Source organism: Rhinolophus ferrumequinum, chromosome X (genome assembly GCF_004115265.2).
Source record: "Rhinolophus ferrumequinum isolate MPI-CBG mRhiFer1 chromosome X, mRhiFer1_v1.p, whole genome shotgun sequence".
In the NCBI taxonomy this organism is placed as follows: domain Eukaryota; kingdom Metazoa; phylum Chordata; class Mammalia; order Chiroptera; family Rhinolophidae; genus Rhinolophus; species Rhinolophus ferrumequinum.
The window spans coordinates 58,115,466-58,133,828 of record NC_046284.1 but is presented as its reverse complement, the minus strand read 5'-3'; the positions used below and the strand labels follow the sequence as shown (position 1 = coordinate 58,133,828).

The 18,363-nt window shown below is 37.0% G+C and overlaps 1 protein-coding gene across 3 annotated transcripts in view; it reads left to right on the top strand.

The window, feature by feature from the left end:
- The window catches only part of DIAPH2 (diaphanous related formin 2), an 843,900-nt gene that overhangs the window by 33,230 nt on the left and 792,307 nt on the right, over positions 1-18,363 (top strand). For 2 of the 3 annotated variants that reach the window (XM_033107880.1, XM_033107870.1), the window contains exons 2-3: positions 15,443-15,475; positions 17,863-18,039. In XM_033107880.1, coding sequence (XP_032963771.1) covers positions 15,443-15,475; positions 17,863-18,039 — 210 coding nt within the window. The remainder of the gene's footprint in view (positions 1-15,442; positions 15,476-17,862; positions 18,040-18,363) is intronic. The other variant, XM_033107889.1, reaches the window with a different exon arrangement.

Sequence of the window (18,363 nt, the reverse complement as noted above, 5' to 3'; positions counted from 1 at the left end):
GCTCAGTAAGTCAATGTTACTCTATGAATTGTGGCAATTGGATGAGGACATAGAATTTGAAGCCGCATATCCCAGAAGAGGAAAAGAGAGACCCAGACGTCCCTTTCTTTGGTTTCTAATTTGTGTTTTTTAAAAATTCAGATTCAAGTTCAAATGTATGTAAACATTGATTTTTAAGGTAAACTTCCTCTTTGTTTCTTGTTATGTGATTCCCCTGCCACTGGGGTAAAGGTGATGGTGTGAGGTTACTTTCCAAGCAGAGCCCCAGGGCCTCTGAACATCCAGGTCCCAGAGGTGTGGCTGTGTGACAATTCCTTCCTGAAAGACGCCCCCACGCAACACACACACTTCTTGTCAGCCTCCTAGGTGGGGACATGGGTAAACCTAGTCGGCTCGTCTGGATGGTCAGTGGAAACTATAGAGATTACAGATATTTCTTATAATGTGTTTAGGTAAATGCTATGATTACCTTTTGAAGGTTAACTGTTAATTTCACTGTTTTAGGTTGATGTTAATTCTTTGCTAATCTGGAGTTTTTCTCTGTAGATTTATTTTCTTGGTTTTAAAACTGTTCCATCTTGTTTTCTCTATTACTGACTTCCTAACCCCATCCCCTTGGCCTCTAGCTGAATTAGCTGCGCTATCTCTAAATGCTTATTATATGCTCTGTGTTCTAAGATCAGTCCCGTTTTTCCTTTTGTTTTGTTCTTTTGGCTGCTGATATTTCTTGAGCTGTCATTGAGTTCTTGGTTATTCCTACTTCTTGGATATGGGATATTGTTTAAGAGCACTGACTTTGGAGAATAAGAAACCTGGATTATCTTGCTTCCCTCTTTTAACAGCTATGAGCCATGATGAAGTTACATTCTATCTATGAGCCTCAGGTTCCCCATCTGTAAAATGGGGGTAAATAATGGAATATACTTCAAGGGTTGTCACATAAATTAAGTCTTAAAAATATATGGAAAAGTGCTTAGTATGGTACCTGGAACATAGCTAACCTTCAATAAATGATAATCATAATTACATTTTTGTTCTTGCCGTCCATATTGTGGCTACCTATGCCTCCTCCTCTCTTACATTTTAGCTTTGTGTCCACCAGTGTTCTATTTGAGTTGAGAAATTAACAGCTTCCAGTAATTCATTCAGTAAATGTGTGGCTGATCCAAGGGCCGTTAGCAAGGTATCCATAGTGAGTTTCAGGGATTTGGGGGCTGATTTAACGGAAAGGATAAGACCAGGAGGTGACAGTTGTATGCAGAGCTTTATTTTGGAGTGATGGCTTGACAAATATACCTGTGTGAGAAGCCCGTCATAGCCTAAGGCCTTCCACAGACAATAGCAGAGGGCCACTACTCAGAAGGGGAGAAGGGCAGGGAACTCCTGGGAGTGAGGAAGAGCAGAGAGGAGCATCTGTGTCTAGATGATGTTACCCAGCAGCCCAACAGAGAGTGTTTGGGTCACAGAGCTAAAGGGAAGTTGGATTAGGCTCTTTTATAGCTATTGGGTTTTTTTTTTTCCTTTCTGTTTGGCTTGTAGATGTTGGGTGTAGTTTCACACTGTATGTAAACTAGGCTGGCTCTCAATGGTTGAAAATACGCTTACTTGGGCCATATTTACAACAATTGGATGTGTGAAAATTTGAGTTTGGCACCTGTGGGCTTTTAATGAGTCTTAGCTGTTATGAAGAAGTAAACAACCTAGGGCTGATACAAAGAGGCCATCTTTTTCCCCATTTATAACCATACCCCAAACTATTTAAGACCCAGTCCCTACCTTAGGAAATTCATACTCTCTAGTGGGAAAGTCTATACTATGATACATGTTGCCGTCAAGGTTTGAGCTAAGAGGTTGAGAGGGTCATCAAGAAAGATACCCTCCGGGAATTAAAAAAAAAAAAAATACGATTTTTGTGGTGTTTCCTGGTTCTTTAAAGCATATTCTAGCCGAGGAAAGCAAACAACCTTGTTGGCTACTGGTGAGAGACACCATGCTTCCTTACTTTTAGAGTTTCAAAACTTTGCCATTCTGTCAGTTACATGTTCATGTTTAGTCACTGTCTGTAGCTTTGGACCTACCTAAAGTTTCTTTTCTGCATTTCATGTGAAAGAAAATGCCTCTCGCAGCGTATTTTATTACGGTGTTACTACAAGCAGAAGAGGTCATTCTAGTACATTCCTAAAATAAATGGTCACTATTTAAAAACTCAACTAGAAAGGTGCTTATGTATAGTTTGTGAAATTTGAGACATTCAGAACTCAATATATATCTGAAAATGGAGAGAGTTCTCAACTTGATAGATGAAACTTACGCTTAAGCTCTTGAACAAATTCACTGTAAGTACTCTAGAGGTAGTCTTTACAAAGAGATTTAGATCCCAGGACAAGTTTTTATTTTTTTAATGGAAAGGGGCAAATTGCTCTCTGTTCCCCAGTTAAGACATCCCAGGGGCTTGATCTCCTCCTTTGTTATTCTTTGAACACTTATACTGAAAAGCGTGTCCAGTTGTTTCTCTTTGTCCTTATGTACCACTGCCAGTGTAGCCAGCTCTACCTGCAGAAAGGAAAATACCAGGTTTTTGACATCCTCAGTTGGAATGTATATTTTCTACCTTAAGTGTTTCAAAGGAGGATGCAGCTAGGACACTAATACTAGTGCTAATCTGAAGGCGTGTTATAGATTAAATAAGAGTTTGTAAACTGATTTGGGAATTCAGCCATCACGGAGAACATTGTGTTAATTGGGGCTGTAAAGGCCTTATGTGCATTGAAAACTTCAATAGTATTGATTATGGCCATCAAATAAGTGATTTTGTTTAAAGTAAGTATAATATTATTAGCAAATAGAAAGGTACTTGAAGAGAACTCAATTTAGGAATATTGTAGAAAACCTGTCCGTGATTCTGGTGCTGGCTCATTAATTTGGGGCTGCAACTGATGACGGCACAGTAAGAGAAATTCTATAAATGTTTAAGCGCGCGCGCGCACGCGCACACACACTTGTATTTCAGCGATCTACTGATCATAAATTTTTCTGTCATTTGCATAGTAATGTTTTTCAAACTTTCTAATCCTTAATTGGCTAAGCTGTTATCAAATCAAATTACTCAGTAGTGAGAAAAATAGAAAATTGAACAAACTGCTATTAAAAGTTCAGAGCTTCTCAGATTTAACCTGCGTAACTTAGACTTCCTGTTTTATCGAAGAGCACCTGTCATACATAGTCTGAGTGTTATTGGCAAGTTTAAGTTGTGCAGTTACCGTGTTTCCCTGAAAATAAGACCTAGCCGGACAATCAGCTCTAATGTGTCTTTTGGAGCAAAAATTAATAATAAGACCCGGTATTATATTATGTTATCTTATATCATATATCATATCACATCATATATCATGTCATATCATATCATATATCATATCATATCTTATCATAAAGACCCAGTCCGATAGTAAAATAAGCCTGGGTCTTATGTTAATTTTTGCTCCAAAAGACGCATTAGAGCTAATGTTCTGGCTAGGTCTTATTTTCGGGGAAACATGGTATGTATAGGTCTCTCATTGGTTTTTAGGAACCCCCACGAAAGGACTTGTTTCTGCTGGGCAGGAGCTTTTGTTGGCATCAGCAGAGTGAAGAATTGCAGAAGAGGTTACTTAACAGCCCCATCGTATTTTCCAGCTTTATGCACAGTGTGATCTATACAATGATGTATAGGAGATGCCACTGTTGTCTTTTGTTTTATTAGTAAAATTTACGGGGGTGACAATGGTTAGTAAAATTACATAGGTTTCAAGTGTGCAATTCTGTAATACATCATCCATATATCACATTGTGTGTTCACCACCCAGAGACAGTTCTCCTTCCATCACCATATATTTGACCCTGTTTACCCTCTCCTACCATCCCCCTCGCCCCTTACCCTCTGGTGACCACTGAACTATTGTCTGTGTCTATGAGTTTTTGTTTCCACTGTTGTCTTAAAGTCTAGATGGAAAGGAAATAAAACGCATGTTTTCTACATCAGAATCTTTTGACTGAAAAATGCCTGTGATTTCACAATATTGAAAAAAAAGAAAGTTCGAATCATCTGTTTTGACTTGTACATGTGTAAGGGCCATTATGTTAGTTCTTGGGTTACCTGTCATTTTTCAGGCAAAGGGACATACAGTTATTCATTTTTTATACTGTGACTGGTACAGTGATTACACACTATATACAAAGCCTCAAGGGCTCAGTATAGTTGCTGACTTATTTGTAGCTCTTCCTCCACCCCATTTAATTCAAATACATGAAGAGTCCATTGTGGAAAACATGACGTTAGAGTGGAAGTAATTCCAGTTCTGACAGAATAAACACTAATCCAACTGTCGCTTTGCCTAAAATCATAAAAATGTCAAAAATTTAAAACTACCTGTTAATTTGTTATGATAGTGTTTATAAAACACAGTGACATAAATGAAATGTTTCTGCAGCATGCTCTTTATTTTACTTTGACAGAATTTGTCACTGTCTTTAGATGCAATCCCTTACACAAATTAAAACTAAGTGAAAAACTACGTAAGGAACACTGTGGGACAAAAGCTTTCAATGGAGTTATCACTACTCAGCATAGAATCTGAAGCTAGTGGGGGAGAAATGAAGATTACAAAATTTAATACGTTTTTCGTTAATCTTACATTTTTTCAAAGGTCCTTTTTCAGTTTTTCTGAAATTTTACTTCGTTTTTGCCTACCATATAATCATGTTTTGCTTAAGTTTTTAGGTGTTAAATATTTATTTTAAAAGTTCATTTTGTATGAGTCTAGATGAGCAGTTTTTGTTTTCCGTGGGCAGAGGGGTATCTACTTTCACTTTGGGCACCATTTTCATTAGTCGCATCTTTGGAAACGTGTTCCAGGAGCTAAATGACTGCCATACAGATGAACTTTTAGACCACAACCTGTTCCTGAATTGGGAATTATTTGCAAGTTCAAGAATATCAGTTAAAAGTGCTATTAGTGGGATTACCTGAGATCATTGCTTGATTTATGTATCTTTGCCTACCAAATGTATATTATTATAATAATACCTTATTCACAACTCAGGTATAATTTTCAGTTTTAGGCAGTTCATACTCTTGAATCTTTAAAGGAGCGAATCATTTTGTTTTGTCAGATTAATTTTGCAGCTATATCAGAAAACTAAATGATGTGGTTATTTATAAAAGCTACTTGAAGTAGATGTATGGCAAGTCATTGTGAGGTGATGTCGCTCCAGAGTGATAACCATAGCCGTTTAGAGGTTATTTGTATGTTATAAAGATAGTAATCACAACAACAGATATTAAAGTACTTTATTTAATACAAACAACAATCATGTGTCTGGGTACATTGCTTCAATAACAAATGTAATTTTAAATTATAGTAACTGCTCTCTCTCTTCCTGTTGCTACCATCCTAGTTTAAGCTCTTATCAGCTCACAACTGGATCTCTGTCTCTCTCCTCTCCCCCTCTCTCCAATTCTGTCTGTCACGACAGCTTTGAGTGCTAACTATGTGCTAGAAACAGTGCACAAAAACAGGACACAGTGGGGACCAAGAGTGACCTGGTCCTTACTACATTGAGTTTACAGTGTAGCAAGGAAGACAGGCATTGACAGGGAATTGTCGTTTGATCATTGGAATAATGTTACAAAAGAAGTTGGGAACCATGGGAGGTATAACAGAACCAACCATGACCTCAGCTAAAACTAGAAAGGAAGAGTGGGAGAGGGCCTGATGAAGAAGCCGAGGGGGTGGTACAGGGTGATTGCTCTAAGCAGAGCAAAGTTTTATTACAAAGCAAAGTTCATGGAAGGGCCAAGATTGATAAAGAACTTGAGTTCTAATGAATATTGTTATACTGGTGAAGACTCCTGCAGACAGAGTTTAGAATGTAGATGGAGGTTTTAGAATTTGGATTTTACTCAGATTTAAATGCCAATCCCTATTTAAATGCAGATCCCAACTATGCGATTTATTATCTTTGTGACTCTAGGCCAATGATTTAATGACTGCAAACCTTGATTTCCTGACCTATAAAATAGGACAGTAAATTCCTGTATCATAGGATTGCAGTGAGGATTTAACTGAGGCAATGCATGTAAAGCTCTTAGCATAGTGTCTGCACATAATAAATGCTCAGAAAATGGTAGCTAGTATTTAGGTGATAGAACAGACCAAACTTGCTGATCTCTACAAGCTGCCTTTTAAGCCTTGATTCCTTCTCCAATCTATCCTGAATAATACAGCCTACAGCCCTTCTCTAAATTCTAAAATCTGAAAGCTCTGAATACAGAATTTTAGCATTGGCCGGCAATACCTGACCTGACTTGAGGCTGTAGTTAGTCTTTATTTATCCTGTTTTGTGGAATGTTCATGTCTCACTACTAACCTTGAGTGCATTTGATTTAGGGTGCTAACCCAGATCCTGCTGGGTATATTTGGTAACATATTACTGCACATGTACCATGTTCTTTTCTAAAATATGAAACATTCTGAATTCCAAAGTACATCTGGCTTCAAGGGTTTCAGGTAAGAGATTGTGGACCTGTACCACCCCAAATCATGCCTCTAAAATGCTACCGTCTCCATGTCTGTCTCTGAATCACGACATCATAAGGACTCTCAGTGGTCGTCAGGCTGAGTCTAGACTACCCCTTGTGGTTTTTCAAGACTGTCTCTAATCTGTCCCCAACCTACATATTCCAAATTTAATATTCAACTTGAAGCCTTTATTTCATGAGGCTACTTCCCTCAAGTAAAACGTGAGTGCGGCTCCTTCTGTCTGACTTGCTACTGTTCCCCGCTTTCTGGGTATTGAAATCCTACCCAACAATTAGGATACAGTTCTTTACAGTTTCTTAATGTAGCTATGGTTAGCTATTTCTTCTCTGAATACTTCAATTTATTCACCAAATATTTGAGCAGATATGAAGTGCCAGCTACTATTCTGTGTTAGAGATCCCAAAGTGAATCAGACAGGTAAATTAAGGTCTGCTGTTAAGGAAATTGTTTTCTTGAAACTGCAACACAAATAAGTAAATAAGTGAACAGGATAATTTCAGATAGTGGTTAATGCTGTGAAGGTAATAAGACAGGACATGTTATAGTGTCTAGGGAGGAGGCGGAGCTCTGAGTACGTACTTCAGAATCTCATAGTTTAGCATTTAATTATCTATTTGCTTTTACACGGTTAGTTTTCACACCCCGGTTATATTGCAGATTCCTGAAGGGCAGGATCCTGTCTTAAACTTCTATGTGCCATAAAGTGCTGGGCATGGAATGGGTACTTAAACATAATGTGTGGTGGAGACATTTGTCTTTTTTCTTTTAAACAGAGAATGTACAGATTTATTTCTTAAGTATTGAGCCCCCACTTGCCTAACTCACTGATCTAAGAGTATCTATTATGTACAAGGTACCCTGCTGGGTTTTGAAACATTTGTATTTGTATAAAGCTAGCTTTCTTTTCATTTTGTTGCTTTTTATTCATAGACTAAGAAAGAACTTTTATGTCCGAATAATTTTCCCATTTGAAATGGTTTACTATAAAGTAAATAAACATGATTTCTATACCTGTAGAGGACGTTACTTAAAAACCTGGATGATTCCGGCAGTTGTTTCTGATTAATTCAGGTACTAAGGAACTTCCTCCAATTCATTGGTGTGAACTTTTTCTAAGACGTAAGGGGCAAACGTACATTTCCTGAACGCTGTGCCCTTAGCCCTGAAGTTGAGCATGCGTGTTATGCAGGAAAGACTGCTGGATTCCCATATTATAGTCAGTCCTCCTGGAAGTTAAAAATTGAAGTTCATGTCAAGACAATTAATTTAAGATTGAGCAAATCTTGTTATGACAAATTTCTGAAACTTCTCTAGTGAAGTAACATGCTCTTTTGCTTCATGAAGAAAACTGAACCCCTGTACTGTGATGTCATATTTGCTGGTAGATAACACATTTCCTTCATTATAAATCGAAAGAGCATTTTGAGAAGAAAATCCCAAAAGGAATTTTTTTCTTGTCATAAAAATGGTAGCAAGAATTTTCATTGGTAATAGCCAAGAACTCTGGTGGGTTAAAATTTGAGGCTTTTAATTTGACAGTACTTCTGAGGTGGTGTCCTTATGGTTACAAAAATATAGAAGTATTGCTCTATTAAAATGATGAAATGGACAGTTTGAGATGCCAACAACAGCATAGTAAGGTGGAGAATAGGAGCTTAATGCCTGTAACCTCATCTTGTCACTGTTAGGCGTTTGCGCTTTGAGGGCAGGGCCATATCTGTTTCAATCCCAGTGCCTACCTAGCACACTGCCGACTGATCTATCTTTTATCATCTATGGTGATGGAAGACCACAGTGCCTAAGAATACATGTGGGTATCTAAAAATGACCCTTACTGTTAGAAAGGAGATGAAAGAATGTTTTGGAGTCATTTTAAATACAGACAGTAATAGTTCAATTATTTTGAAAGTCAAAATTTCTTTTCCTCCTGTCTTAAAATGAAACCTTCTACGTTGATTTCATTTCTAAAAAATTGATTGTATATAGCTTTCTTGGTGAAATGAACACACCTGACACGTACTTAACTAAAAAAAAAATTATAAAATATTTGAATGCCTGAAAAGAATGTTCAGCTTGGTCACTAGGTGATTAAATGGCTTTGAATTGCCTTGATTACTTTTCTGATTTATAAATAGTTCTGGATGAGTAGAGGATCTGAAGAAATTGGAAGGCAGGCCACTGAAGTGTAACTACTTCCTTCTGTTTCTGCTGCTGATCTGAATATGTATCGGGCAGGGATGTTGTCTAGAGATTTCAAACCCTGGATCGGTGGTTTATATGGATGGCCTCACTAAGGGGCCCTTCTAACGTGGAAAGTATATGGAGGTTATGTTAGATTACTACCCTATGAGAGCTCTCAGTATTTCTGTTGTGGTTGTTCTTTCATTCATCTCATGCTCAACTAAACTGTAACCTCTATAAAGGAAGAGCACATGGCTGTACTGTTTATGATTGTATTCTTAGTGTCCTGCACTGAACAGGTGCAGAGTAGATGCTCAAATATTAGTTCAGTTGAATTGAACATGGTTCTATTGCCCCGCCCTTCTTAGAGAGCAAGACTCTTAAAACTGGGTAAATAATTGACCCTTTATCTGTGTTATGATGGCCAACTTATTTGCTCTAAAAGAGATAAAAATAGTCAAATAGTGTGACGTTTTTGAGTTGGTGGTGAGACTTCTGAATTATATATAATTTAGTTGTCCAATTTCTGTAGTACTAGAGTAATTGCAGGATGGTTATAAAACATTGTATTAGTAGTATGGAACATTATCCATAAGAGAGTTGAATCTTTGCTGTTTTTGTTAATTTCTGCCTGATTGAGAAAATTAAAACTTAATTTTCTTGTAGTAATGACTCTTGCATTTCAATCAGAGCTTCAGCATTAGAGTTTATAAGTAAATCATCCATTTCTCTTATTCTTAAGGGGTTGAGACTCTGGAGTGATACTTTCATAATTACGCAATACTCATAATCCTGTACTAAGTTATATTTACTATAACTCATCATAAATGAAGTTTAATAAACTCTGATTGCTTGACCAATGCACAAGCTTATTGCTTCTCCAGAGTTGATTTTAATGAAAATATATGGTTCCTAACTTACTGGTACAATATGCCCTTATCCTTATGACTATTATCGTTAGATTTGCACAACAAAAACGTACTAAAATGACTTTAATCAGTGCTTTTAATTCAGGGGTGTGACTCTAATAAAGAAATTTTGGTCATTTTTAAAAACTCTGTAGCTGTGTAGTTTGTACAGAGGAGTGAAATCCATAATGTCTGCCTGCATGTGGTGTGACAGAGAGTTGCATGCACCTGTGTAAATTACCTTCAGATGAAATTTGAGAGCTTTTCCCTGTAGAACATCATTATAGATGCAACTGTATTTTAATACACCCATGTAAAAATACTTTTTAAAGGTCAGTTTACATAAAAATATGATGTACTCCTGTCGAAGAAACATTTCTTTATAGTTCTCTGAAATTTTTATTTTGGTGTTGGTTTTTGTTATTGTTCTCAACGCCTTTTGTACCTTTCATTTTTCACCAATATAGAAGCAATTGTATGGCAGGATGATTCATTTTGTATTGCAGGTAATTTAATTGTAACTTATGCAATAATTTCAGTGTATTTTTCATGTACAGTGGCCAAAAATCACCCCTTATGAAACGGAAATTCTTAAAATCTGCTTAAGGATTTTCATTTTCAATAGACTGCATCTGTTCCTTTTTTCTGAACAGCTATGTAGAAGAGTTCTAAGTAATGGTATCAAGAAGATATTTATGAAAGTACATGAGGGAAATCTATGAGAAAATGTTCATATTAGTCAAATGTGCATAGTTATACAAGATATACACTCTGTAGTTGAATGAAACTTATAAATCAAGAAATCACAAGCAAGCAGAGTGTTTTTCTTTATGGTTCTCTATCACAAGTAATTGTGATAATTTTTTACATAAATATAATGTCCTATGTGCCTTACGGTGCTCTGTCATTCTTGAAGATGGCCTGTTAGAAAAAAAAAAAAAAATCCTTCGAAAACACTAAACGAAGTGCAATCCTTCTCCAGTATCTTTTTATTTTTATTTTATTATATTGGGAACAGTGTGTTTCTCCAGGGCCCATCAGCTCCAAGTCGTTGTCCTTCACTCTAGTTGTGGAGGGCGCAGCTCAGCTCCAAGTCCAGTCGCCGTTTTCAATCTTTAGTTGTAGGGGGCGCAGCCCATCATCCCGTGTGGGAATTGAACCGGCGACCTCGTTGAGAGCTTGCGCTCTATCTAACCAACTGAACCATCCGGCCACCCCTTCAGTATCTTTTTTGACATTTGGTTTATCAGTAATCAAACGTTAAACTCAAGAGTAGCTCTAGAAATCGAAATGTATCTAGCTAAATAGGCATTTCAGGTAGAGGGAACAGTGGGTACACAGACAGGACATGGTGGGGAATACATTTGGGAATCGGATTTCCATGTTTGTTTTCCATAGCATATGAATCGTGGGTGAAGGGAAGAAGTAGAAGGTACCCTAGAGCTGAATAATAAAAGCCTTTGAATGCCATATTAAGGACATTAGTCTTTATTCTGTAGGTCATCAGGAGCCATTGACTGTGAGCAGGTGTGTGATGGTCATTTATAATATTCTGCTTCTGTGTGCCTGTGCCCAGCACTGCTCTAGACATGAGGGGGAAATCCCTGAACCAGACAGATGAAAATCCCTTCTCATGTTCCGTGAGACTAGTGGAAGAAACAGACAAATAAAATAATAAAGTAAATTATAGACTATGTGTCGTGTGCGGGACATGGTTAGCAAAGTAGCAGTCTCACACACGTTTGTGTCTTTCCACAATGTCAGACTTTATGAGAATAAAGCCATGGATCTAGTCCTACTGACTCAGTTTACCGCAGACATTAACCAAGGCTCCAGCCAGAAGATAATCTCCAATAGTCGAGATAGAGTGGTTTCACACAAGAAGGTCACACAGGTTTACAAGCAATAGGGTTAGGCGAGGCGAGCAGAGTCTTACGAAAGAAGGATGAGAGAGCGAGTCTGGTGCTCAGCGAGAGTCCCTTCGGTGCCGGGGTGCAGAGCGTCCGGCGTCAGGCCCGGCTGGTGAGACGGTCAGGAGGCGAGGCTTCGAGGGCTCCGTCTGGGACGAGTGCCGGTGCAGCTGTCAGCTTCAGTTGAGGCCTGAGCGATGAGCCTTCAGGGAGCTCTGATCTTATGCCCAAGACTGGGTGCAGTGCACCCATCTGCAGTCCCATAAAGCCGTCCAGATGGTCACACACCAACCTGCGTCTGGAGTTACCTGGTTAGGGCATTCACTGGGTACGCCTTTCACGTGATGCTCTGGCATGACGGTCACTTTGTGACTGACATAGCTATCGGGATGATGAGAGTCCGTTGTGTGTTCATAATTAATGCTCTGCACACTATGTTAAAATGTGGTAAGGCCTACTGAAATAAAGAAAGGTAGAGCACAGTAGGGTGGGCCAGGAGTGCGTGGAGGAGGTGGGTGTTTCCATTCAAATACGACGGATAGAGTGGGCCTCATGAGCAAAAACTCGAAAGGGGGTGGTGGTGCTGGAGTAAGTCAGATGGATAATGGAGAAGAGCATTCCAGGCAGAGGGAAGAGCGGGTGTGTGTGGCTTATTGCCTCATTGTGGAACAGTGAGGCGATTGACGGGAGCTGAACAGATGAAAGGGAGGATAGTAGCACATGACGTCAGAGGGATAGAGAGAGTGTGCAGATCTATAGGGCCTTGTAGGCCATTGTGAGAATTTTGACTTGCACTCAGAGTGAAAATAGCCGTTGGAAAGTTTTGAGCAGAAGAATGACGTGATCTGATTCTGGTTTTAACAGTATCACTTTGGTGTGTTCAAAATTAAGTGTAGGAGGGTAAAGGTGGAAGCAGGGAGACAGGTTAGGAGGTTATTCTGGACATCTCGGAGAGTGGTGAGGGTGGCTTGCACCAGATCTTTGTTTTCAAAGTAACTTTGGCAATGAGAAGAGAATGGAAGCAGAGGCTGTTGAAGGAGAAGGGAGGGAGACCGAGGTGACACGAAATCTTAAGCCTGGATAAATGGAATTCAGATGTTACATCAACATAAATGTTACCCTCTGTTTTGAAAGTCTGTCCTGACCCTCGGAAATAGCATTTTGCCCCTTTTGTGCTCATGTAGTCTTTCCATTGGCTTATTAATTGTATATTCATTTTTTCCCTCCTGCCACCCACCTAGAAGTCATCTGACTTTTCGAATTGTGGCAGTATTAAGGAATAATTAAGTAGGTAAAGTTAAAGAATTATGGAAGACTGAATAATCTAAATTTGCATATCATTTGTATATGGAAAAATAGCTGATTAATTAGCCACTTGAAGAACATAACGTATATTGGTCAAAGCGAGTTCAGTAGGTGACATGTCAGATGCATTGGGGAAGGACTGTGGTGCCACGGGGACCAGATGCCTGATCCCCGGGGTAATGATGGCAAAAGGCAGTTTACCCAAAGCGGGTGTCTGTGAATTTGAGGTTACCATGAACTGTTTCAATTCAGTAATTCAGTCTGAATATCCTAGAGGTTAATTACGTTCACTGAAAAGATCATATGTTGACTAAGAGTTAGTAGCTATTAGGTTGATGCAACAGTGATTGCGGTTTAAAAGGTTAAAAATAATTGCAAAAACTACAGCTACTTTTGCACCAACATAATAGTAATAACCAGATCTGTGGGCCTTGGGCAAGTCAGTCATCATTTTCAAGCTTAGTTTCATCATTTGTAAAATGAGAGGTTTTGACCAGATGATCTCATATTCCATCCAATTTTAATAGTCTCTGCCTCCATAATGTGTGATTTAATATGGGCAAAAATATGTTAATTTTAAAAAGAAAAACACTCAAGTCTCTTCCCATAAGAGAAAGTATTAATAGAACTATTGCTAGCAATACTTTTTTGTTCTTCTTTCTGTCTCCCCTGATCAAACTGTCAACATATAGTTAACTGAAATACTGATTTAAAGCTTTCCAGATATATGTGTACCTTAACTTTGAGAATTTGACCAAATCAAATCATATTTCCCCTAATTTACATTCTCGCTTTGAAGAAATAGATGTGTTTCCAATCTTGATTTTATAACCCCAAAGGATGGGAAGAAAAGAAAAGCAGGAGTTGTTTGAAGAACTGCATAATCTAATAATAGCACAGGTGGACACGTCCCTATCTGGATGGTAGCAGGATAGTTGAGGCACTTTTGAGACTTTGACATTTGATTTTACATTACAGGACATCATGAAGCTTGTCATTGTACATAAAACAGTTTTTTGTAACCCACTGGGAAAGTTAAAGAGAAAACACCAGCTCCAGATAATCCTGGGGTTAATTGATCTCTCTTAAAATGGCTTCAGTTCTGATATAAATAATCCTCCCTCTTTTATTTTTCCTAGGCAGTAAAGATTGATTGGGGTCTGTGTCAGTAGGATGGGATGAAGACGAAGATGTAGAAGTGTGGATGCCTGAGGGCATCATTGTATTAAAAGTAGAAAATGAACTGTACGTTTAATAGTGTATTTGTCCCACCTGGTCCAGGGGAGGATGATCTTTAAAAGCATTTGGTTGGTGGTATTTCAAGACAATTTGATGAGATCCTGAGATCAATAATTCTCACTTACTTAAAATTCATAATGGAATTCTCTCCACCAGTAAGAAGACCGTGTTTTTCTTAGTAAAAAGGGATGTGAGCATGCACAACCAAGTTGATGCATATCATTCAGCTTATGTTGTAGGAAATAAATGTACAGGATGTAGCCGAAGGGTTAATATCAATTCCTAACAGGCGATTTAAACAAAACTGGTTCTTCCCTAATCACGTCTCTTAGTTGGCACTTCAACGTATTTATAATATAATCATAAATACCCTTCATGCTGATCAGATGTCACTGTAAGATATCGAAGTGTCTTCTTTTTTTTATTTTATTAGTTTCAGGTGTACAAAATAATGTAATAGTTAGACATTTCACCCCTCACAAAATGATAACCCCCCCAATCTACTACCCCTCTGACATCGCATATATTGAAGTGTCTTCTGAATCATGGAATATTACTAAATTATTAGATATTACTTTGCTCTCTTTACTTACATATTGCTTTATTACTTTAGTATTGCTGTATTCTAATTCTTCACATCGTGATGCCCATATGTTATGTGGTAGTTTTTATTAACCACACTCTATTTTATTAACTAGAATACACCATTTCTAATGATTCTCAGCATTAGAAGTAGAAAACCATATGCCAAAAAAAAAAAAAGGTGTTGGAGTTTTTGAGAAATAGGCAAATATTAATAGAATCAGTAAATTCATTTTTATCTAGAATATTTATAAAGGTGTCCTTTAAATATCCAACAGACGTAACCGAGTTCTAGACTGAGCTGTTTTATTATATTTCACTACTATTAAATGTGACATTTTCCTATTGTTCATATATTTAAAAAAATTTATGTGTTGTAAAAACATTATTCATCTAAAACTGAAAAAAACTTGAAAGGGCTTATGACTTTGCTGTATCTTTCCTCTTGTTTGAGCACTGTGGTCAAGATGTCTGCTCCAAATGTGACTTTGGGACCATGGGTGTCATCTTTAAAAACAAATAGACCCTCCCCCACCAAACCTTAATTTTTAATCCTTAAAAAGTTCTTTTTTTTTTTTTGTAAAAAAAGTTCTTGTTTATATGTTGAAGCTTTCTAATTCTTTTTAACTAGTGATGGTTGATAAAATAAAATATGAGAATCATTCAATTATTATTTTCTTGTTTTATCTATGAATTTCTCTTATTGACAGGTATTTATTTTTTCTTTTGGTTTTAATAGAACATTCAAATAAAAACTTTGGCAGATGATGTGGTAAGGTGCCCTTAGTAGCATGTTATATTACTTATGCACATTGCCTTTTTATTAAAGTGAGTGGACATTAAAGCATTGATATATGTAAGACAGAAAATGGGTGCTTACAAAGTATAGTAGAATGGAAGAATTATCAAGAGTGACTTTTCTCCTTTTGAATATTAACAATGATATGAAATATCAACAAAATTTTGATATTATCATCTTAACTAAACTTTTTAAAATCTCTATGTCAATCTAACTCTGGAAAACACAGATGGTTTCTTTTTTGATAGCCAGGTAAATTGACTGTGAATATGTTAAATATTAATATTAATATTGGAAGAAATTAATGTAAAATAGAAAGGAAGTTAAGTTCATTATGTTAGTGTGATATTTAAAATCATTAAATGTATTTGAGCTGAGTCTATCATAGCAAAACTTACTAAAACTTACGGGCTTTAAAATTTAAATGTGCCCTTCTCTAGCTAAATTAAAAAAAAATGGGATTTTAAGCAACGTAAATTTCTTATTTGGTGAAATTACCTATCTACAAGTAATGTAAAATATTGTTACTGATTTAAGGTAACTTCATTTTCTGATCAAGATATAGCTGAAAACAAAAGCTAGTTTTCTGGATAGAAATGAAGGGCATAGTGGAAGATCAAATATGTATGGAAATAATGCTACTCAGCCAAAAAGCTAGCACTGCAAAAGTAAATATTAAGTGATATGAAGGGACAGGAACACAAATACGTTGATTTTATTGTCAATTGCATATTTAAATGCTTTTATGTCCACCATATCTTTTTAGTGAAATTTGCCTTTTGGATATGTACTCAGCTTATTTGGGATTGCTTAATATTTTTCCTTGAGTTGTTTGAAGATATACAAATATCTAAACCAACTTAATTTTCCTCAAAGAGTTAAAAGAAAATCTGAAAATACAGTTCAAGATGACTCGAAGAAATGAATCGTAATGTGCGCTGGCATGGAGTCAGGGGCTTCTGAAATGAGCGAGTCACTTTGTGAAATGTGGGAGCTGGTCTTGATGATTTTTCAGATTTCTTCCCACTGTAAACTATTACGATTTATATAATCTCTTTGTAAGCAACCATGTACTAAAATTATTTTCGTAATCCTAAATAAGCTGCTTAAAACTGCTATTTCTTTCAGAGAACACCTTTTAATTAAAAAAAAAGGTGTTCTTTGAATGAAAATGAAAAGTATGTTTTTTAATGGGGGTCAGTGAAAATTGACATAAATTATGGCAATAACTTCTGCGATGCTTTTTGTATTGAAGTCATTGATAAGGCCTTGGTGACATCGAAGTGAAGATGTGTTGTCCTTGCATCTAACGCGTCTGCTTGTTTAACTTGAGCCGATGGTGTATGCATGTGCTTCCTAACAGAAACCAGAATAAAACTGAGTTGCATTCAGTTTTATGGTCATTACTAATTTTTGATGCCTAATGTTTTGTGGTTTAAAACAGAACGGCCAGTGCATGTGCAACTGGAGTGGTTACTACACTTGATGTGAAATCGCAAGCTAATTATTAGAGATTGTACAGGAAATCAATGGTTCAGTGTCAATATCCATTAAATAGCAAGTTCTTCATAATAGTATTTGTAGGATTAAGATATTTTTTATTTATGTTGTGTTTCCAGTAAATGGAAAAGGTGTTATCTTGTTGGTCCCACCTTTTAGGGAAGAAGAAGGTAGGAGAAATAATAATAGTAGCAGCAAAAGTAATACTAAATAGCAGTTAAGTACACTAAGCATATCAACTTATTGAAATCGCACAGTAATTTATTTACGTAACATACATTAAGTCATTATTCCTATTTTAGAGATGAGGAAACAGAGAGCGACCAACTAATTTGCACGGGGTTACTCAGCTAGTAAATGTGATTCAAACCCATGCAGCCTGACTTCAGAGTCTGTGCTCTTAACGCTACACTGACAAAGTATTCACAGATACTTGTCACAATTTTTGGCACTTTGAAGAAGAGAAGCATCACTCTAATTTCCCCTTAGAATTGGGTATCAGAAGCTCTTTTTATTTTCTCTTTTTCTCAAAAATTGCCAGCAAAGACACATTCTCTCTGGAACAACCACATGAATTCGATGCAGGACTTTTTTCACGTACTTCCTGTGCAAAACAGAAATGACAAGGGCCTAAGTTTTACTTTTGAGGAACACTATTCACCGCCCCGACTGCTGAGGCTGAAGGGCTGCTACAGGGTTTCAAAATGGTACAATCTCTAACTGGAGCTTGCTGCTTAAAATAACATTTTGTCAAGAGACAACAATGATGTACATTATCCTAAGTGCTGTTTTGATGTTTCAGTTCTTCATATCTGTGGTTCTTGATGTCTTTCTGAGGACTTATTTTTTTCTCTTTGCAGCGTGACCGAATCACAAGTTTTAGAAAATCTACTGTCAAAAAAGAAAAACTTCTTATTCAACATCCTATTGATTCGCAAGTTGCAATGAGTGAATTTCCAGCAGCTCAGCCATTATACGATGAACGATCTTTGAATTTGTCAGAAAAGGAAGTACTGGATCTTTTTGAAAAAATGATGGTAAGGTAGACCCTTTTTTTTTGTAATTTAAAAATGCATGTGCCCAGAATAGCACTGGGTTTTAAGTGGGTGTGTTTGTATGGGCTGTGTTTATATCATGTAAAGGAGAGACTAGAAACTTGTTGATACAGCAGAACTATTTTCAAAAATATGTGTTTTTTGAGTAAACACTCTTACCGGTCTATCTCTTCCAAGTATGAGCTTCTAAAAGTGGAGGCTGTCTTACTTACTTTTGTTCTCTAGTATTTAGTAGTCTCTGGCACATCGAATCAGTTTTTCAATGAACTAATTAGTGCTCCTGTTTCCATAAAAGCCTAAGTCCTC